The sequence below is a fragment of the Aricia agestis genome, chromosome Z, assembly GCF_905147365.1.
Source record: "Aricia agestis chromosome Z, ilAriAges1.1, whole genome shotgun sequence".
NCBI classification, from domain to species: Eukaryota; Metazoa; Arthropoda; class Insecta; order Lepidoptera; family Lycaenidae; genus Aricia; species Aricia agestis.
Genome location: NC_056428.1, coordinates 30,045,379 through 30,068,680, shown reverse-complemented (window position 1 = coordinate 30,068,680; position 23,302 = coordinate 30,045,379). Strand labels below are relative to the sequence as shown.

The 23,302-nt window shown below is 33.7% G+C and overlaps 2 protein-coding genes and 2 long non-coding RNA genes across 10 annotated transcripts in view; 2 read left to right on the top strand and 2 right to left on the bottom strand.

Moving 5' to 3' along the window:
* LOC121738444 (F-actin-monooxygenase Mical) overlaps window positions 1–3,582 on the bottom strand; it is a 47,663-nt gene extending 44,081 nt beyond the window's left edge. For all 7 annotated transcript variants that reach the window (XR_006037286.1, XR_006037287.1, XM_042130484.1 and 4 more), the window contains exon 1: window positions 3,277–3,582. The gene's annotated coding sequence lies outside the window, so the exon portion shown is untranslated. The remainder of the gene's footprint in view (window positions 1–3,276) is intronic.
* The window catches only part of LOC121738454, a 285,981-nt gene that overhangs the window by 134,819 nt on the left and 127,860 nt on the right, over window positions 1–23,302 (top strand). The window lies entirely within an intron of this gene.
* LOC121738455 lies at window positions 12,218–20,244 on the top strand. The gene is made up of 3 exons (XR_006037291.1): window positions 12,218–12,230; window positions 14,532–14,540; window positions 20,174–20,244. It is a non-coding gene; the product is annotated as an uncharacterized LOC121738455 (long non-coding RNA).
* LOC121738453 (biogenesis of lysosome-related organelles complex 1 subunit 2) lies at window positions 17,217–21,711 on the bottom strand. Its single transcript, XM_042130512.1, has 4 exons — window positions 21,570–21,711; window positions 21,204–21,343; window positions 20,702–20,813; window positions 17,217–17,377 (listed from the first exon to the last, which is right to left on the bottom strand). The coding sequence occupies exons 1-4, from the start codon at window positions 21,613–21,615 to the stop codon at window positions 17,238–17,240; spliced, it is 438 nt and encodes a 145-aa protein (XP_041986446.1). The 5' UTR covers window positions 21,616–21,711; the 3' UTR covers window positions 17,217–17,237.

The window sequence follows — 23,302 nt, the reverse complement described above, 5'->3', positions numbered from 1 at the left end:
GCCTGCTATACTGTGATATAGAAACATCATTAATATAAGCCCAAACTTTCAAGAAATAATAAAATAACCGGGTTATGTTAAAGGTTAGGTTTTATTTGTAGATAACTATGACGATAATATGGAAAATCTATCATATTATATCTTATCAGTACTTTTCATGTGTTTGATTCACATTAATCAGATAATAATTATTATCCATCATTATACTAGTTGTTTGGAAGTTTACTTTTTTAGAATGACACTATGTTTGTCCACGACCAATACAACCGTTAGGCTGCGTTTCCACCAGAGATGTGTTGAGAGGAATGTGTTTTTAAGATCCAATAGAATCGCTTTAGCCAGCCCCTAGGGCCTAGACAGTCAATAATATTATAACTCATAATGTGATATTGCGCAATAAAATTGCTCGTCTAGGGGCCCGCATAGACTTCTTCACATTCATGGTGGCAATCATGGTTAGTGATGATTTCATGTCTCATCTTACTATTTAGATAACATTTTGTCAAACAGCATGAAAATGTTTTAAAATGTTTCACATAAGGAGGGATGTTTTAATGTAGTTTTATATTATTATTTTTAACAAGAAATTAAAACCGACTTCCAAGGTAAAAACAATAATTACATCCATATTATATGAACTAAAAAGTATTAAATAATTTTTCCTATTTAATAGTGCCTTTTGCCGAATTCGGCTAAAAATCAACTATTTCTGTACTCAATTTTCATAATTTTGAAGTTGGTACCAGATAGCCGAATCTTCAGTCCGCCATAATTTTTAAAACTTTTGGAACTGGCACCAACTTCAAAATTATGAAGATTGAGTACAGAAATAGTTGATTTTTAGCCGAATTCGGCAAAAGGCCCTATTAGATAGGAAAAACTATTTAATACTTTTTAGTTCATATAATATGGATGTAATTATTGTTTTTACCTTGGAAATTGGTTTTAATTTTTTGTTAAAAATAATAATTTCACTCTTTTTAGTTACTTACTTAGAATAACACACCTGTATCTTATTCTGCGTATCTTATTAGTTATTACAATTTGTTAACAGGCACACATACAAAATATAATATCAGCTGCAGATAATTTTAAACAATAAGTACTTACTTAAAAAAAATCGAAGTGAGCATGTGGTAAAAGAAACAAAAGTAAGCTGGCAGATTGAAGCGAAACGGCGGACAGTTATTGTACTTACTATGAACGCTAAACGCAATGCAAAAGGATGAAATTAGGTTGTTTTCCAGAATAGTAGGTAAATATCTCGGCGATTTTGCGCAGTTTGTATGGAAGTGAGACAGGCATGTTAGTTTGTATTATCGAAGCAGCTTACTTCTCAGAAGTAATGTCAAATGTGTGCCTTACGCTCTGGAGTTAAGGTTGAATTTGTTATGTTCAATTTTTGTGACATTGGTGACCCTGACGTGGTAATGATGATGATGAATGTAATTTGCATAGTAGCATATGCTTTCAGTTCTTAAAACAGCGCCTAAACCCCCTAACTTGTATCTATAAGGTATCCAGAGTTCTCTTAGTATCTTCAGAACCATAGTATACCTCGGTGCAAAATCTTGCGTTTTGGTTGCATATGCTTAGGATGCTTCTCATAAAACCAAAATCACCATATGTTTCCATATCAATTTCGAGGAGTTCCCTCGATTACTCATGGTTCCCATCATCAGGTCACCACTTTTGTGAAAATGAGATCAAATTGCAGTGAAACCAAAAATTTTTGTTTTGTTGTACAAAACAAAAATTTCGAAAATCGGTTCACAAACAGCAGAGTAATCGTTGAACATACACAAATAAAAATAAAAAAATATCCACAGCCGAACATATAACCTCCTCCTTATTGGAAGTCGGTTAAAAAGTGATACATTATATCTTGATATCCATTTATGTGATACTCAAAGATTTATTCCAATACAATACCTTGTGCTATTTTGTGAACAATAATTTAATCCAGGCGTTACTTTAAAACTGTTACACAACCAATTATAGTTGTTATGTGGTTAGGTAATTTAATTGACTGTGATAATACAATAATTACTTGCATTAATTAATTTCCTTTTATTGTTTTATACTTGCAAATAATATTATATAACCTGATAAAATTTTGTTGGTATTATATTAACTACGGATGATTACTTTTAAAGAGATACACAGTTTACATACATTGTATATGACAAGTTATGTATGATAATATTATAATGTTGTTGCATTGGACAATAAACTATTTTATTGAATGATTGATGGATTTATAAATAAATTAAAGGTCTTAGTTCATACAATATAATAAGATTTGCCACCATACTGCATTTTTAAGTTATCGATAAGCCTAACCATCATTGAAAAAATAAAATAGATTATTGTTTACCCCTGAAAATTTGACTAAAAAAACATAGAGGATTTGGCAAGCGCAACAACAATAAAGTGTTTTGTTGTAGAAAACATTGTACAACTAAGTACTTATATTTGTTATGGACTGGATCTTTTTCTTGGAGATATAATCAGTCTACTTAATTAACTTTCTCAGTGGCATATTAATAAAATTGCGTTTTAACAGTGTACTGAGTAATACCAAAAAGGTATTAAGATGTTAATTATTATGATTTAAGCAATATCTTAAAGAAAAGACAGGATTATAATAAATGCTCAAAATTTTGTGATTATAAAATGTTAACTGTTTAAAAATTTAAATGAATCAACATGAGCATGCATTAATTTATGGGTTACAGAATAAGAAATGAATAGTGTTCCTATGTAAGGAACCCTATTCATTTGTTATTTTTGTTTGGTGTGCAACTCTATAACGTTTGGCTCACTGCCCATTGTGCATGACTTATACAACAACAATAATTCATGGCATGGTATCTAATAATAATTGAATATTTAAATGCTATTAAATTCGCTACTTTGACCAGTTAAAATAAGTAGCAAAGTATGGGTGGGTCTCAGAAAATACTTTACGCATTGTTTTGCCAAACACAGAAAAAAATATACAGTGACCTGTGGGCTGTGACGTAAATGAATATTATCGATATTTACATTACCTTAACTATTTTTATTTAAGCACCGACTTTTGATTTATATAAATTGGTATTCAGCACACCTAAGTGTTACACATCACAGGTGAATGTTCATTATAATAAATATTTAGAAAAAGACCCATTTTACTCTCGAAAAAGCGGATCTTTCATTGTTTTCCAAAATGCATATTTTTTAACAATTTCTTATTTAATTAAAGTAAGGAAGTAATAAAGCCATCATACATACCTGTAGCTATCTCTCTGGCCCGAGACGTAGGTATAAATCGGTTGAAGAAACACAAAATCCACCGTGAAGAAAAAGCACTGAAGTGAAATATAAAATAAACTATCCTATTCCTCAAACCAATAATCTACTGTTTTCGTAAAAGAATAACTAAATCTTCGTAAATCATAATTACTCTCACAAACTCCGTCCCCACCATTGATAGCACAAATAATTTACGGTATGTAGGTAGGTACGGTAGGTATTGTAAAATTTTCTGTTTATACAATCCACGAGCACAGACTAAGAAGAGATACCGTACTAATGCCGTACTACCACAGATTACTAGTATTATATTTGTAGACGTACTACGTATTCCACGAGCAATCCACAGATTAGTAATTTAGTTATGGTCGACTCGTCACTCTCACTCGAGTAACTAACTCGAGTTATTTCGAGTTGGCCCTACTCAAACACACTCGAGTTGAATGAGGGACCTGCACAAATTTAGCACCCTATCGAAGGATTTTTGAAATCAAAATGACCATAATCGATAGGTCTACGTTAGGTCCGTATAGGTCCACCATAATTTTCGTTAGGTCCCCTATAGTTTTTTAATAAATATTTTTTTAAATTTTGCAAAAAAAAATGGTATCTTAGCACCTCATCTAAACCGAAACTGATAAATTTTATATATTTCTTCATTCTTTGTCGTTAGGTCTGTATAGGTCCACAATAATTTTTGTTAGGTCGCCTATAGTTTTTTAATAAATAATTTTTTTAAATTTACAAAAAAAAATTGCATCTTAGCATCTCATCTAAACCGAAACTGATTAATTTTTATATTTTTGCATTCTTTATCGTTAGGTCTGTATAGGTCCACAATAATTTTTGTTAGGTCGCCTATAGTTTTTTAATAAATATTTTTTTAAATTTTGCAAAAAAAAATTGCATCTTAGCATCTCATCTAAACCGAAACTGATTATTTTTTATATTTTTGCATTTAATATCGTTAGATCCGGCTAAAATGGTCACATTTAGCAATTCCTCTCAATCAATTCAGCAAATGAATTGTCAAAACTGTCAAACTGACAAATGTCAAATCAGTACAAAAATACAGAAATGAATTGCAAGCAGAGTTGCATTTTGCGATTTTAGAAAAATGAATCATATTATGATTCATATCATGTCGCCTATTATATTAAAAAAATATTTATTATAGTTTTTTAATCAATAATTTTTTAAATTTTGCAAAAAAAATTGCATCTTAGCATCTCATCTATACCAAAACTGATTAATTTTTATATTTTTGCATTCTTTATCGTTAGGTCAGTATTGCTCTATAGGTTTTGCTTCTATATTATTCATTTGATTATTTTTATTCGCAGCGCATGCGCTCCACGCACCAAGTAAATTAATCTAGCAACCCAGTGATGTTTGTACGTTACTCACGCAGCTTTGGTAAATAAAAAGAGAAAATGTTTTCGGAAAAATGACCTTTTTGACTATTTTAAACAACATAAATCTATTGTTTTTTTCTTGGCACCATATCATTCTGTTATTTTTTTTTCAAAATTTAAAAAAATATTTATTAATAAACTATAGGCGACCTTCCAAAAATTATTGTGGACCTATACAGGCCTACAACGATATAGAATGCAAAAATATAAAAATTTATCAGTTTAGGTTGAGATGAGGTGCTAAGATATCATTTTTTTTTTTGCAAAATTTAAAAAATTATTTCATAAAAAACTATAGGGGACCTAACGAAAATTATGGTGGACCTATACGGACCTAACGTAGACCTATCGATTAAGGTCATTTTGATTTCAAAAATCCTTTGATGGGGTGCTAAATTTGTGCAGGTGAATGAGGGATTTTCGGTTTTCCTATATTTTTAATTTGATTGTCAAACAGTTTCCATTTCAGTAACTAGATGGCGTATGGGTAGACAACTATCGGTAATACCAGGGAATACCATCAATAATTGCTACAAAACTGGGCAAAAGAATGTAAAACTTGATACATTTAAATTTAAAAAAGACGCAATAATATTCCAATGAATAGGATAATAAAGTTATTATAACGATATTTTAGCTAAAACTCACGGAAGAAATAGCCTTATTTACCGATATTCACACCAAATGTCACAGGAATTATACATTTTGGTTTTGACAATATCTTACCTGCACTTGTGCAAGATAACGGATATTTAATGGCTAATATTTTAACATCAAAAACCCAAATAATACAATTTGGGAAAAAACAATAAAAACCACACCAACAATAATAAGTAGAAGAAGTTGGAAAGTGACATGCCCGCCAAAACTCTTTCAGTTGTCAGTTTTCAGTTTGACAGGTATCAAATTATGTTAGCGTGTTCCTAAACTGTTACCAGTATACTGGCCTAATAGCTTAGGCCAATGAACACTTAGGTTTAAGATATTTTGATTTCTGTCACACTTGACAGTACACTGATATTTTTTGGAAACACAACCCATATGTAGTCAGTGATGCCAACCTTTCAGATCGGTGAGTAACCAATAGAAAATCTCATGAAAATCTAGAAGTGTTTATCCTTACGCCATCTAGTTAAGATTGTTAAAAATAAAATTAAAAAATAAAAATGAAAATTCCCCATTCTCTAAAAGTATGTACACGATCGGTTCCAACCACCAACAAAGGTTACCTTGGTTGGGTCAACAAAGTTAAATCTCTATATACACGTAAATCGTCAGTGGAAAATTAGTGAACAATGGGACCACTATCTGAACCCCAAAAAACCGGAATAGCGCCCGCTAGCATTGCTATATGTGATGAAAAAAAACGTAAAAAAAGACGGTTGTGGATGAAGCGGTGGTTAAAAGAAAGAAAAACATTGAGCCATCTAAATATTTTAAAAATATTGGACAGTGGACTCTAATGACTTTATAAAGATCGGAAGCAATGTCCCATAGCGTAGGCAAATTCCTATACATTTCTAAAAATTCAGTTAAGATTTCGCGTTCACTGCGCGCCGGCGCCGCCATTTTCAATGCAAAGATAATATAATCATCCCACCAAAACATAATATGTAAAAGTAGCCAAGCAAAATATTGCATAGCTATTCAATACTTCTGTCGTAATACCGCAATTACACATTCGCACGAATAGCGAGGCGAATCACGAGGCGAATGACGAACACGAACACGAATCGCGAGGCGAATAGCGAGCGCCTGTTTACACATTCGTGTTGTATAAATGCGGTATAAAAACTTAAACTTATTTTGTAATTTAAATCAATATACAGTAACTGTATCAATAGATTTCTTTATTTTATAATTATTACAGTGGCTTGGCAATGAGCACAAGAGAAACAAATATAAAACTGTATGCAGTTTTATATTCCTCCTCCAAATATGTTTGGAGGAGTTCATACTTACACAGACGGCAAGCGTAAAGCGTAAGTGGCAACATCGTAGTGTCATCCCTTTCAAATCAATCTAAGAAAAAGGGATGACACTACAATGTTGCCACTTTTTAATTTCATGACTTTTTTGATAGACTGTATCTACTTTGAGTTTTTCATCGTTGTTGTTGGTGTGGTTTTTATTATTTTTTCCCAAATTGTGTTATTTGGGTTTTTGATGTTCATTATTGGTAAAATATTAGCCATTAAATATCCGTTATCTTGCACAAGTGCAGGTAAGATGTTGTCAAAATCAAAATGTATAATTCCTGTGATATTTGATGTGAATATCGGTAAATAGGGCTATTTCTTCTGTGAGTTTTAGCTAAAACATCGTTATAATAACTTTACTATCCTATTCATTGGAATATTATTGAGTCTCTTTCAAATTGAAATGTAACAAGTTTTACATTCTTTTCTTCAGTTTTGTAGCAATGATTGATGGCATTCCCTGGTATTACCGATAGTTGTCTAGATCCATACGCCATCTAGTTACTAAAATGGAAGCTGTTTGACAATCAAATTAAAAAAAATAGGAAAATGCCTCATTGTGCGGCTTTAGTGACCCGTGTAAATCCAGCATTACTGACTACATATGGGTTGTGTTTCTAAAAAATATCAGTGTACTGTCAAGTGTGACATAAATCAAAATATCTTATACCTAGTTTCCGTTAGCATAATAACATAAAACTGTATGTATTTAAACATTTCCATATTATATTACTATGTTTTTTTGCTTCGTCCCTCTAGTTTAAATTTCACGAAGAGCATACGCCTAAACGATCATTGGCCTAAGCGATTAGGCCAGTATACTGGTAACAGTTTAAGAACACACTGACATAAATATAATACTTGTCCATAGATTAAGTATTATAGTATAGATCATAGATAAAGTATTATATAGATGTAATCTTGGCCTGTCTTCACGTGGCCATTTTGTGCTTACTAGGCTTGTGTTATTTTCATACAAGTAGGTAGTGTGCGTTTATTTTCTTGAATATTTCTATTTTTCGATCATTTCGAAGCACATTATAATACAGAAAAGAAAGTCATTTAGTTCATGATATCGATAAACTATAGTTCAAGTAATGAGAATCCGTAAACACACGTAAAAAGCTATGCAATTTTTGTAGCCAAATTATTAATTTGGCTACAAAAGCTTAGTTTCCGTGATCATAATATGGAGAATATAATAAACAGGACTTCTAAATTGACAGGATTTGTAACAAGACAAATGAAAATATTTAATGAACCAAGTACCTATATCCATCCTAATATTTAATTATATTATTCGCAGCATTCTGGAATACTGTTCACCTGTATGGAATCCGACTTATCAGACGCATTTGATACAGAAACGTTTTGTTTATTTTTTATATTTCAATAATCCTACGTGCAGAAGGTTTTTTAGTTATGAAGACAGATTAAATCACTGTATTAAATACTGTGTTCATCATGTAATGCTATCAATATGACCTATGACATATTCTCTGGTTCTCTTGTCTCGTCTAAAAAGACTCTTAAGGAGATCTTCGGCTAGGGTAATTACTGTTTTTTCTTTGTAAGTAACTCCAACTAAGGATGTGTTTAAAAAGAGTAGTTAGTTGATACAAATTCTAATTGTTATATGTGCATGTTGTAGTATTGGATCCGACCGTAAAATCCTGCAGGAATCGTTTTTTTCGATCAAATTTATTTTAAAATAATCTTTAGAACGTATAGAATGGATTAATGTTGGGTTGCCTTGTCAAAAGTAGCCGCAAATACCTCTAATTAAGTTTAATGTTCATGAAATAAATGCTAATAATTTGTTTGAATATTTTTTTCAGTAAATTTTACATCATTTAAAAGAAAATGACGAGACAAAATAAGGTGTAAATGGTTGCCAGCTCTAAGTCGGCCGCAACCTAGGGTTGCCAGCCCGTAAACAGACATAGTTCATCATCAAAATTGAAGCATCGATTTTTTTAATAATTTTGATACAAAATTAAAGTTTTATGCATTTTGTGCATGAATATCCATGGTTGCCAGTTGCACGATAGCCGCAAACTGGGGTTGCCATCACTTTTGTTTAAGACAAATGTTCAGGCCTACAATTATTATGCCTGGGAGAATTTGAGGACGTCGAGGACCCGCAAGATTGCAATGTTTATTTAACAGGCGTTTTTATTTTTATGCGTAGTGTCCTGTCATTCCTCAATGTCATTCCTCCTTAGTTCTTATTTTTTCTATTGAATACACGCAAGTTTGTATTACGGGCTTTCATTTTACTCAATTAGAGGTACTTGCGGCTACTTTTAACAAGGCAACCCAACATTAATCCATTTTATAAGTTCTGAAGATTAATTTAAAATATATTTGATCGAAAAAAACGATTCATGCAGGATTTTACGGTCAGATCTTAGGATATTGTGTTCACTTCTTCGAGAGATACATTCTCTGGCATTATCATTTTATACTCTACTAGCTGTTGCCCGCATCTTCGTCCGCGTTAGCATAGTATAATAACAGAGATAGATAATTTTCTCCTTTTTATGGTCCCTTACTCAAAGAGTAAAAACGGGACCCGATCACAAAGATAAAATATCAGCCTGTCGGTCTGTCCCTGTCCAGGCTGTACTATTTTGTCATAAGCAATATTTCTGTATGTTTAGTTTAGGATTGAATAAATTCACTTTTAATTAATAACTTACTTTGTTCCTAAAATAGTAGAATAATAATTACAGCTCAACACGAAAGACGCGACACCCTTTGGTTTAAAGCAACATTTTCAGGAGCGGGGGAGGGGGGAGGGCTGAAGGCTGAAAAACTCAACACTAACGCCGTGACACAGTTTTGTTTTAGCAACATTTCCCATTTCCAATGGGAAATGGGAATACTGTAGCATGTACAGAAATAGTTGCGATTTAGACGAATTCTGAAAAAGGCACTATTATAGAGTATGAGTTATTTACTTAATACTTTTTAGTTCATATTATTATTGTTTTTACCTTGGAAGTCGGTTTTAATTTTTTGTTAAAAATAATAATTTCACTCTTTTTAGTTATCTACAAGATAAGGCTTTATGCGTAAATAATCACTACGAATGTTAACTATTCACATTATGTCACTGTAAGCGAAATTGTGGTAAATGCTTGCAGTTATCTAAGCGATGCTGTAATTTAAAAACTTTTATCTTTAAAGGTTCAGGAGTTCTGTTCAGTGCCTTTGGACCTAGAGACACCTTCGTATGAACTTTCTCTTATTCGTAACATAATATGTTTAAGTTACTAGAAACAACATTTTAACCACTAGAAGTCTTTTGATAAATTTCAAGGATTTCCCTCGATTGCTCATAGATCCCATCATCACCACTTTCGTTATTATTATACAAAATCAAGATTATATCCTACACAAGAATTTTGGAAATCGGTCCACAAACAGCGAAATAATCATCAAAAACATCTGCTTCGATGCAAAATATCACGAAAAGCGTCATTAATTGGGTCATAATGTGATGACCCATGGCATAATTATGATTTTAATGATGATGATTAAATAAAGTGATTGATGGCTTATGCTTTCAGTTGTTCAAACAACGCCGAAATTCCCGAACCTGTATCTATAAGGATTCAAAAGTTCTGTTGGGTACCTTCGGATCCAGGGTACCTGGTGCAAAATCTTACTTTTTGGTAGCATTTACCTCGAATGCTTCAGAAAAAATTGAAATCACTATATGTTGGAATTTGGAATTTTTCTGTCTCCATATATCTATAATAGACTTATAAACCTGTTTGATTTGAAACTATACTCTGTACATAAAGGTAAAAATGTTCTTACCCAATCACTGCTGTCATATCACGCCGAAGCCGAAAACCTAATAAAAGTGTACAATTAATAACCACTCGCACACAAACACACACACACACACATACACACACATTTTACACATTTATAATTATATTTATAAATAAATAAATATATATATATATATATATATATATATATATATATATATATATATATATATATATATATATATATATATATATATATATATATATATATATATATATATATATATATATATATGTATATATGTATATATATATATATATATATATTAGGATAGGACTTAAATGTTAATTATTGTTTTTCTGTCCTTACCTTTTGTCACTTGTACGTAAGTATATAATATTTTTTGTCATAATATCATATTCGTCGATACTAGATGGTATAGACTATCGACACATCGTACAACCCTAGATCCCGTGGGCGTAGGTCACTGACCTCTATAATACACTGGACAGGCTATGCCGTACAAAATGACAGCTATTTTTTGTGCGAATTGAAGCGCCGCGATGAGCGTACTGTGAACTAATTACATAGAAAATTACAACCGTCATTTGCAAAATAGTAGTTCCAAGTACACTCACTACTGCTTTCACATAGCAATCAGCGCCAATATGGCGACTTTCAAATAGGAATATTTTATTGATAGCGATCGCCTGTCCAGTATATTATAGAGGTCAGTGGCGTAGGTATTTTATACTCTATGGCAAGTCTATGACAAGAAATAATCCTATCACCAAGAAGCTTAAAATGGCAGGTATAGGCCTCTTGGATATCTCTAGTGGCGCGGCGAGTGGCAGATTCAGGCAACACGTGGGTGTCAGAGTGCGATCAGCTGTGAAATACGGTTTACTAGTTAAAAATGAAAACACGTTGAAAACGTTAAAAAGTGATCTGAATAAGGAAAATATGGGCGGTACGAGGTACTGTTGTGTTGTAGGGTGCAAAAATTCCCAATCTCGTTCCCAATTCGTGAATTAACGTTTTATTCGTTTCTGAGACGGAATTGGGAAACGTATCGAAATCAATATGCCGATTATTAATCATGCTTAAATCTAAATCTCGCATGAATATTTCTAAAATATCACGTGCAATTTATTTTTAATGTCATTGTTTTATGTATAAATAATCTATTGTAATTGAAAAAACGATATAAATAAAATTATTGTCGGTTCAATATTTATTAATAATTCCTTCAATATTCACTTTGGCATTTATAATATTATCATACTAATATACTAATTACTGATATTACTTATTTACTAATAATATTATAAGTGCGAAAGTGTGTCTGTCTGTTACCTCTTAACGCCTAAACTGCTGAACAGATTTTGCTGAAATTCGACATGGATAACTCCATAATATATTCTTAAGAGTCCCGAAAATAGACAGTGGCGTAACTATAAGATCCGGGGCCCGTAGCAAATTCATGGGGCTCTATCAGTAAAAATCGTCACGTTTATAATAAACAATATTATGTACTTACTTAAAAATTTTTGCTCATTTGGGTCGGGGGCCCGTGGCATTTTGACAGCCCTATACTTACGCCACTGGACATAGGATACTTTTTTTCTCGGAAAAAATGTACGGTTCCCGAATCCCGCGCGGTTGGCACAACGGAGTTGCGGGCGTCATCTAGTACATATTTTATTATCTATACTAATATTATAAATGCGAAAGTATCTCTGTCTGTCTGTCTGTCTGTCTGTCTCGCTTTCACGCCAAAACTACTGAACCGATTGCAATGAAATTTTGTACACAGTTATTCTAGAGTCTGAGAAAGGACATAGGCTACATTTTGATGTGGGAAAATATCTTATTTCCATGAAAATATCGATGAAAATTAATTCGCATTGCGCGTGGCCAGCGCTCATCTCGGGGGTCCTGGGTTCGAGTCCCGCAGGCGGAACAAAAAGTTTTCAATGTTCCTGTGTCTTGGATGTGTATTAAAATAATATTTCAAAAATCTTAAATATATTTTATGTATAATATTATAAAAAATCCAGAAATATATCGATGCAATGAACATTTTAGTTCTAAGACGATTCAACAGATGGCGTTTTATTTTTTACTTCATTGTAACATAGAACTAATCATACTTATTAGTTATTATGTTTTTGTTTATAGTTTTTAATACGTTAGAATATTATGTTTAATAATATTATCACTTGGTATAATAATAATCAATCTATCTTATCTTATAGAACTCCTACTGCATTTCTAAAGAGTTCGAGTGTACCGTGTTGGCCTATATTCCATCCAGAAAATATATCAATGCAATCAACATTTTAATTCTAATATATGAAAACAGATAGCATTTTATTTTTTAACTTCATTATTGTAACAGAACTAATCATACCTACTTTCTTATATATTATTGTTTTTATTCATAACTAGCTGTTGCCCGCGACTTCGTCCGCGTGGACTTTAGTTTATAGCGCGCGGTGTCAACAAAATTTGTGTCAAATTTAAAAACTTTTTAAAACCCTGGTAAGTGGTACCCCTCTTAGGGCCGCGCTACACCGGAATTGCAGCGCTGAAAGTGCTCGCCTCGCCGCTGTAAGATGATACCACCTCTTATAGAAAGACTTTTGAGCAAGCGTCAGCGCGATGTAGAAGACGCACGGCGCCATCTATAATGAATTTTTTGAATAAATTTACGAACCTTACAACCCTTTTTTCCAGTAAAAAGTAGCCTATGTCCTTTCTCAGGCTTTAGACTATCTGTATACAAAATTTCATTACAATCGGTTCGGTAGTTTTGGCGTTTGGCTTGAAAGCGAGACTGACAGACAGACAGACATACTTTCGCATTTATAATATTAGTATAGATTATGTGCACTCTGCACAGCTGTATTGATTTAAGGGAAGGGAAGGGGTACCAGGGTTTTTTTATAAAAGCTTTTGACACCAATTTTGTTGACATCGCGCGCTATAAACTGAAGTCCGCGCGGACGAAGTCGCGGGCAACAGCTAGTTATTAATACAGCTGTGCAGTGTGCACACGATAAGTACTTCATTTTTGTATATTAAACTTTATATTTTATGCCAAATTTTAAAGCTTATTTAGCCCCCCAATTACACAACTTTACCCATAAACTATTTATCATTGATAGGTTTAGCCCCAATTTCACCAACGTCTGTTAGTGTTAACAGCTTGTAAAAATGTCCTGTCTTCTCTTTCATTCATATGAAAAACGAAACAGCTAACGTGATACTAATTCGAGCATTAACTTTAACAGTCTTTGGTGAAATTTGGTCTTAAGGTTACGTCACTGCATGCACAGATAAAGTACTGAGTTATTTAATACCGTAGAATAGATATAACAATCGAAAAAAATCGAGACTTAAATGTAAGATGATACCACCTCTTATAGAAAGACTTTTGAGCAAGCGTTAGCGCGATGTAGAAGACGCACGGCGCCATCTATTATGAATTTTTTGGACAAATTTACGACCCTTTACAACCCTTTTTTCCAGTAAAAAAGTAGCCTATGTCCTTTCTCAGGCTTTAGACTATCTGTATACAAAAATCGGTTCGATAGTTTTGGCGTTTGGCGTGAAAGCGAGACTGACAGACAGACAGACAGACAGAGATACTTTTGCATTTATATCATTAGTATAGATTATGTGCACACTGCACAGCTGTTTTTGGGTATTTTGGTTAATTAAGGGCCGCGCTACACCAGAATGGCAGCGGCGAGCCATTCCGGTGTAGCGCGGCCCTAAGGGGTACTACTTACCAGGGTTTTCTTCTTCTTCTTCTTTAATGGCAGTTTCGTGTATTGCCAATGTCAGAGTGTATTGACAGATAGACTTTGCTCTATTGTAGGTCTGGTGAAGCAACAAGGGTATGGTTAATTATATTAATACATATTTACAAGTTGATTCACCTAAAACAAAAACAAGTGTTAGTAAAGACATCACAATTTAATATTGTTAACATGTATATATGTACACAAAATCTCAATAAAAGGGGTATTTACATAACTTACCAGAGTTTTAAAAAGTTTTTAAATTTGACACAAATTTTGTTGACACCGCGCGCTATAAACTAAAGTCCACGCAGACGAAGTCGCGGGCAACAGCTAGTAACTAATAAGTATGATTAGTTCTATGTTACAATGAAGTAAAAAATAAAACGCCATCTTTTGAATCGTATTAGAATTAAAATGTTCATTGCATCGATATATTTCTTATTTTTTTTTATAATATTATACATAAAATATATTTAAGTAAAAAATAAAACGCCATATGTTTTTATATATGTATTAGAATTAAAAAGTTGATTGCATTGATATATTTTCTGGATGGAATATAGGCCAACACGGTACACTTGAACTCCTTTATTTTAGGGCGCCTTCTGTTGTCAACTTGTCACATATATTAGAAATGCAGTGTATAAGATAAGATAGATTGATTATTATTACTCGTATACCAAGTGATAATATTATCAAACATAATATTCTAACGTATTAAAAACTATAAACAAAAACATAATAACTAATAAGTATGATTAGTTCTATGTTACAATGAAGTAAAAAATAACACGCCATCTGTTGAATGGTATTAGAACTAAAATGTTCATTGCATCGATATATTTCTGGATTTTTTATAATATTGTACATAAAATATATTTAAGATTTTTGAAATATTATTTTAATACACATCCAAGACCCAGGAACATTTTCAATGTTCCTGGGTCTTGGACTTTTTGTTCCGCCTGCGGACTCGAACCCAGGACCCCCGGGATAAGCGCTGGCCACGCGCAATGCGAATTAATTTTCATCAAAATGTAGCCTATGTCCTTTCTCAGACTCTAGAATAACTGTGTACAAAATTTCATTGCAATCGGTTCAGTAGTTTTGGCGTGAAAGCGAGACAGACAGAGATACTTTCGCATTTATAAAATTAGTATGGATTACTTAAGTTACGCTCAAAGACCGAAAACGCTCAGTGAGCGAAAAAATAGCTCACAACGCGTTGTGGCACTAATAGTAGGTGATGCTATTTTTTGCAAAGTCATTTGATACCGACCAAAATTTTGTCCAGTTGTAGATTAATATTGAATAATAATTATTTGTTGATTAATAATCAACATAATGAGCGTCAGTCGCCGCACCCGTGGTGGGTTGTAAGTACCATCGAGGAAGTTGATTGCTATACAATTGACAGACCAACGTTATTTGGTCGAATATGTCAATTCAATGTTAATTGTGATCTGTCAGCTGGGTTTGACGTAACGCGACCAAACTACCTTACTTAGGTCCCCGATTTGCATAGGAATCAACTTCTCTGATAGTACATTGAGAGTGTCTGAAGGTTGTCGAAAAATTTTGCTAAAAGTAATTTTATACCGTATGAAAGTTTGATGGATGATTATTGAGGTCATGTTTAACCAAAAAATCAGACGGGGGAATTATTAACGTCAGTTGCCTTACCGAATATGTAAAAAAATGTTGAATATAAAGTCATTTATACCATACAAAATTTATACAGGTGAACGTTTCTACTTTGTAAATAATAAAGAAAACCGTCAGTCGTTATTATGACGGTGGAGAAACCGTCAGCCAGCGATATAACCAATAACCATATTTCGAGCTCAATGTATCTAAGGGCGTCGTGTAGGAGTAGACGACGATTTTCGTTTGAATTAACTATAACATTATCTCTTAAAGCAATTTTATTCGGTAAGTAACTATTTCGATAGTCAATATTAATTGTGGGGAAGAATTATTATATATATTATATTTTACTTGTAAAGCGCCATCGGTTATTACATACTATAACTAAAATAACACCTATCGAACCTAAATGTCTATAATCTAGATATAAACCTTTATTGGGTGGGAATTGGGATCTTTATAATGTCAATACAATATGTATTCCCAACAACAACTTTGAGATACTCTAAATTTTTATTCCACCCATACTGAAGTAGCTGACGATCAAAACTCTTATGTATTAATAGAATACTATTATTGTTACGTTGAGTACAGACAGACAGATCGACAGTTAGGTAGGGTAAATATTCTTTAGGATATTTGCCCAGACCTACAAGACCATAACGCGAAATCCGTGTCGTGAGGTAGGATAGATCAAAATACTTCAAATATGTGGCACCATCCCTATTTACTTTCGAGACTTCCTCAATACACCCGATAGGTACAACATATTTCTAAAAACAAAATTTTACTTCGTAATTGGCAACATTAGATTTTTTAATAATGGTAGGTAATGGAACTTTCATGGGCACACAGATTGAAATCGGAAATTAATTTATAATATGACAACTGATATACAGCAATCTGTAAAAAAATCATAAGGATAGCTCTAGCGGTTCTTGAGTTACAGCCTAGAGACAGACAGACAGACAGACAACGAAGTCTTAGTATTATTAGTTTTTACCCTTTGAACCCTACAAAACGAATAACATATCAGCCACGACACGAATTTCGCGTTATGGTCTTTTCACAATAATTACCAGAACGCGTCGTGGCTGTTCCACTGTGACCACAACGCGTTGTGAGCTATTTTTCCGCTCACTGAGCGTTTTCGGTCTTTGAGCGTAACATAATATACAAATACATATTAAGACTGTAATGTAATGTTCTCTCTAAATAATATGGATTAGTGAGTTATCTTAATCTTTGTTAATATAAAGCTATAAGCCATATACATTTTCTTAAATTCAACAGTATGTTGTTTATTGCTCAATGAGTTCTTTGAATTTGGTTTTTAGCTGCTTGCTGTAGGCATCCAGACGATAAACATTTGCCTCGAGTTGTTCTATCTGTGCATCTATTTCCTCTATTTGCTGCAGCATTGGTTTTATTGCGACATCATCTACAAATCGAATAATTATTAAAAATATTTACAATAAAATATGTGATCTAAAACATTATTTCCGCCATATAGTAAAAAAAGGGAAATTGATTCATAGGCAGGGCATTTCGATAGGTAATATTAACTTTACGGTTCTAAGCCCGGCCGCACATTGTCCGAATTCTGATCAGAAACAGTGGAATTTCGCCGGACCGCCACCCCGCACGCTATCCGAAATATCCTTCCGGCGAGTTCGAGCTCACTCGGTTCAGTACAAAATGTAAGAGACAGCGCGGACGTTCAACTGTCTCTGATCAGAAATTTCGGACAATGTGCGGCCGGGCTTATACTTAATTGTGATCTGACAGCTGGGTATGCCATAACGCGACCAAATTACGTTCGTCCCCCATCTGTCTGTGAATCAACTTCTCTGATAGTACCATTGAAGAAACTGATTCATAGGCAGTTGATGGACCTACATCATTTGGTTGAATTGTGTCAATTTAATATTAGTTGGGAATTGTGATCTGTAGCCCTAGCACGGCCACCCGTAGAAATGCGAAAGTATGGACAAACTATCCATACTTTCGCATAACTATGGAGATAAACTTAAGGTAGCGTTCCGATCTTTTTTCGTTCCTAAAAATTCCTAAAAATTCAAATAATATCCTACTCTATGACATATACTATAGTCCGTCATAAAGTGGCATTTTAATTGAATTTTTGTCGGTCGCGATTGGCCGTGGTAAAGATCGGAACGGCACCTTTAGTTTATGTCCACAGTTAGTCTATAGCGCTTATTCCACTTATCTTAGCTAGGATCCTAAAAAAAATTAGTCAAGTGGAATAACATTCAGAAAGCTAGGATCCTAGATAGGATCCCAAATCGGAAAAAAATGTGGCTCCTGAATGACTAAATCAGTGTTGCCAGATGGTTTCAACCTTTTATCTGTAGTGGGAACTGCTAAATCTGTATTATAGTCAATTTATATTATGTTATAAGATCTGGAATACATTCGTAGGTAATTTCTTGAGTCTGCTGGTTCCAAGTAGTTCAGAAAGTTCATAATTCATAATTTTACGTGGAGCAAAAATTCTTTCAACCATCTTTTTCGCCTTTTATTTATTTTTATTTTCATTGAGCCAACAGCTAAGCCTATGAGAAGACCAATTTTTTGTTGCTTTGATAGAACTGGAGCCATTAAGAAAACGTCTGACCAAAATTACAACTGATTTAGTCACTAAATTAGGACAAGTGGAATAAGAAGCGAAATAATTAGTCTCCTATTTAGGATCCTAGCTAGGACTTCTAAATAGGACAAGTGGAATAAGCGCTTATACTTTCGCATTTCTACTGGTGGCCGTGCTAGGGCTACTGTTGGATGGGTTTGACACAACACGACTAACGGCCGTTCCCAATATTTGATCTATCTCTGGTTTTGCTCTACTAGAGATAGGAATAGCTCACATTATACATTAGAGACATATATTTTATGTTTCTAGTAGGGCAAAACCAGAGATAGATCAAATATTGGGAACGACCGTAAATTACGTAGGTCCGCCATAGATGCTTTGGAATCAACTTCCTTTATAGTACATAACAATGGCAGGTATTACTAGGGAATGCAATCTTGGACCAAGATTGACTACTGAAGATCGTCAAGATCTTTTTTCTGAACCAAGATTGGTCAGTTCGAGATCTTGTTGAGATTCGGGTCGAGATCTTGGTCGCGAATCAAGATTTTCGGGATTTTCAAGATTGGGCAAAATAATAGAAAAAATGCGTTTTTTGCTGCAAATTGATAGTAACCAATACTTTAATATTAAGTTATATATTGTGTAAAACATAACTAACTCAGTTTTTACAAATTCAAGTTTTTTGAAACATAAAAATCGGCGCAGCGCAGACGACAGACTATCCGTGACGCACTTTTTAGTCCGTGGAAATAGAACCTATATGCAGTAACGCACACGACGCCCAGCGCAGACGTGTGCGTTAGTGCATATAATTTGGCAATTGCATAGGTTCTATTTCCACGAACTAAAAAGTGCGTCACGGATAGTCCGTAGTCTGAAAATCTCGAAATCTTGTTACAATCTTGGACTATTTTGTCAAGATCGCGAACAGGATTTCGAAATTCAGGATTGATGGCTTTCAAGATTGAATCTTTGAAAATCACTCAAGATCTTGTTGGAATCTTGATCTTGCAAGATCAAGATTGCATTCCCTAGGTATTACATTACCCGCATCAATATTATCACGATTCCGTGATAATATTGATGGTGTAATAGCTCTAAAAATAAAATGGCGATGGGCAGGACATGTAGCCAGGGTCCCAGACCAAAGATGGACTCTCAAAATCACAAAATGGAGAGGCCTCCCAGGGAACAGACATCGGGGCAGACCAAAAATGAGGTGGATGGACGACATTGCCAAAGTGGCAGGCACAAACTGGCTAGAGCAAGCAAAGGATAGACAGGTTTGGAATGAGATGGAGGAGGCATATACCCGGATGGGGAAGGCTGCAATAACTTTTACTAACATAGTTTAAGAAATATCCTAACTCAAAATAGGTTGTAAACAAATCAAATTGTATAAGTCTTGAATAAATATGCTCTATTATTATTATTATTATATAGCGAGGCAATGATTGGAGATAGATACAAAGTGTAGAGTTGTAGAGAATTTAATTAGCTTTTAAAATTTCGTACGAAGCACCGTTTTTGATGAGTAAGCAAAAAACCAAAAAACGGGACCTTCTTTGCCCCCCCCCCCCCCCCCTCCCTCGGGCACACCTTGGAGGGGTCAGAAGTCAGGACTTTTAGTATGTTTCTCTCCTAACTACTCTAAACAAAGAACCATAGTTAAAATTTCTGTTTTCCAAGCAGACCCCCATTTTGGGCATTCGTTTACTAGTCTATGGGTAAACTTCTTAAGTACTAGTATACATATTTTAATTTTATTTATCTGCAAAGATAGCGAGTTGCGAGTGCGAACTCACAATAGGCACTGAGATATAGAGAGTCAAAAGTGTGTCAAAACGGTTCATGTAAATAGTGCATGGCATGCTTGCAGCCTGCTCGAACTAGGACTGCGCACTTCCATGCACTGTATGACTATCTATGTACAATAACAGTCTCAATATAACAGTAGGGACAGCATCTAACAGAAAATTTGTACTCACAATCTCTCACACATGTGAAACTAATGTAAGATATATTTATTTATGATGTCAAGTAACTCTAAAAATCAGTTTATAATAATGAATTTAAAACATTCATTTTCAAATACTTAAAAATAAATACTTTTTAAGAGCTAAGGCTTTGGTATGTAATCATACTTACACATGTCTATGCATTCAGTTAAAGTTTTACTCAGGTTGACAGTAAGGTGCCTCATGTCTCCAAACTTGGTAATGGCCATTCTGTTAATTTCTTCCAAAAGTCTATAATTTTCCTATAAAGAAAGAAAACTGGCTAACTTCAATTTAACGGATTTTTAATCCTAAATGGACTAATTATTGTTGTCATTGGGCATTCAGACGTGGGTTCGGTGCATTATAATTACTTATGTAACATACATAATATTATTGTGTTTGTTAAAAATAACACAGAAAATCAATATTTATAAAGAAATTATAAAGATTTACATATAATCGCGAAAAATTTAGTTTCTGCTAGATCCAGCTTATAATTATTATAAATGCTTAAAAGTCAGTTTGTCTGTTACTTCTTCAAATGTTAATATTTATTCTCCCAAATGTATGGTTACTTTTCAATGATGAATTTTCGCGCTAACAGAGTAGCAGTAAGATCTAGTGTTTTGTAAATAGTTTCATTTGTTTACCTGGCCTGAACTCATTTCCCCTTGCAAGTAATCATTGGTCTTTTTGAAAAGTTGTGTCGCCAAGCGGCTGATAACCGGGTCATGAGGATCCAACATCTCGAAACTGGAGGATCTTGTAAATATTGCTGGGTCTGAACAATCTGAACAAAAAGAATACAGTAAAATAAAATTCTTACAGGAAGTCATAACATTATTTTTATACCACTATCTTATTGTCCATATTTAGGTGTGTATTAAATAAAAGCTACCTGCTGACCAAATAAATAAAATAGTAAAAGAAAATAAACGCCCAAAGTGTTTATGGTGCTGAAAACAACTCGTTTTCAGCAGTAACAACTAACTAATATGTAATTTAGGCATACATACCTCTTGCTTCTTCTTTCATAGATTTACTCAGATCCTCTTTAGACATTTTTCTTTTAGTCCAAATATATTATATTAACACAATAATTTTACTAAAGATAAATATTATTGTAATCGTAAAAATCTAAATGTTTATTCTAATTTCTACATTCCACGAGTGACAACAGTTCTTCTTCCTCTTTATTGTCAGTTTTGACTAAAACGTAGGCTGCGTTCCAGAAGACGTTAATTTTGACCAAAACGCTCAAAACGTCCCCTTCTGCCGTTCCATTTGACGACCGCGGTCGTGTTGATCGCGGCTATGACGTCACTCATGACGTCATCATTTTCGCTCTAAACGACCCTCGATGAAGATGGGTCAAAGTGGTCGTTCTAGTTTTTTTTTTAATTTTAACGTAACTATATCGCGAAAGCCATGTTCGGAAAGTTTTCACGACAGAGTAGAGACAAAAAACTTTATATTATTTCATTACAAATAATATTTTAATTGAAATATGTATATTAAATGAAATAACATTTTATGAAATATTTTGATTGGAAAATAAATTGTTTTAAATGAAAGGTCAAATGATTTCTTATAAAATATAATACTAATTTTCATCTCTCCTATACCTGTTGACCTCGTACTTGACTAAGCATTACGCGGTATTGTTACCTAACGTTTATAATATGTGACAATAGTCAATATTCAACGTATGTGGTTTTGTTATTAAAATATGATTCAATGTGAAAACTCAAATACATATAGGTACTTAAGTAATAAAAGTTTAACTATATTAAAATACTAGCTGTTGCCCGCGACTTCGTCCGCGTGGACTTCAGTTTATAGTACTTTATAGCGCGCGATGTCAACAAAATTGGTGTCAAAAGCTTTTATAAAAAAACCCTGGTACCCCTTAAATCAATACAGCTGTGCAGTGTGCACACAATAAGTATTTCATTTTTTTATATTAAACTTTATATTTTATGCCAAATTTTAAAGCTTATTTAGCCCTCCGATTACACAACTTTACCCATAAACTATTTATCATTGATAGATTTAAGGTTACGTCACTGCACAGATAAAGTACTGAGTTATTTAATACCGTAGAATAGATATAACAATCGAAAAAAATCGAAACTTAAATGTAAGATGATACCACGTCTTATAGGAAGACTTTTGAGCAAGCGTCAGCGCGATGTAGAAGACGCACGGCGCCATCTATTATGAATTGTTGGAACTAACTTAATTTGAACAAATTTACGCATTTTCACCCCCTTACAACCCTTTTTTCCAGTAAAAAAAGTAGCCTATGTCCTTTCTCAGGCTTTAGACTATCTGTATACAAAATTTCATTACCATCGGTTCGGTAGTTTTGGCGTTTGGCGTGAAAGCGAGACTGACAGACAGACAGACAGACAGAGATACTTTTGGCGTTTGGCGTGAAAGCGAGACTGACAGACAGACAGACAGACAAAGATACTTTCGCATTTATAATTTTAGTATAGATTATGTGCACACTGCACAGCTGTTTTTGGGTATTTTGATTAATTAAGGGCCGCGCTACACCGGAATGGCAGCGGCGAGGCGAGCACTTTCAGCGCTGCCATTCCGGTGTAACGCGGCCCTAAGAGGGGTACCACTTACCAGGGTTTTAAAAAGTTTTTAAATTTTACACAAATTTTGTTGACACCGCGCGCTATAAACTAAAGTCCACGCGGACGAAGTCGCGGGCAACAGCTAGTTAGTTAATATT

Bases quoted from the DNA above. Each gene is read 5' to 3' on its own strand.
- LOC121738453 (XM_042130512.1), bottom strand. From the start codon at position 21,615: ATGTCTAAAGAGGATCTGAGTAAATCTATGAAAGAAGAAGCAAGAG. The intron at 20,814-21,203 runs GTAAACAAATGA...CTTTCTTTATAG, and splicing joins GGGAAATGAGTTCAGGCCAG to GAAAATTATAGACTTTTGGA. The intron at 17,378-20,701 runs GTAAGTATGATT...TTCGATTTGTAG, and splicing joins AACTGAATGCATAGACATGT to ATGATGTCGCAATAAAACCA.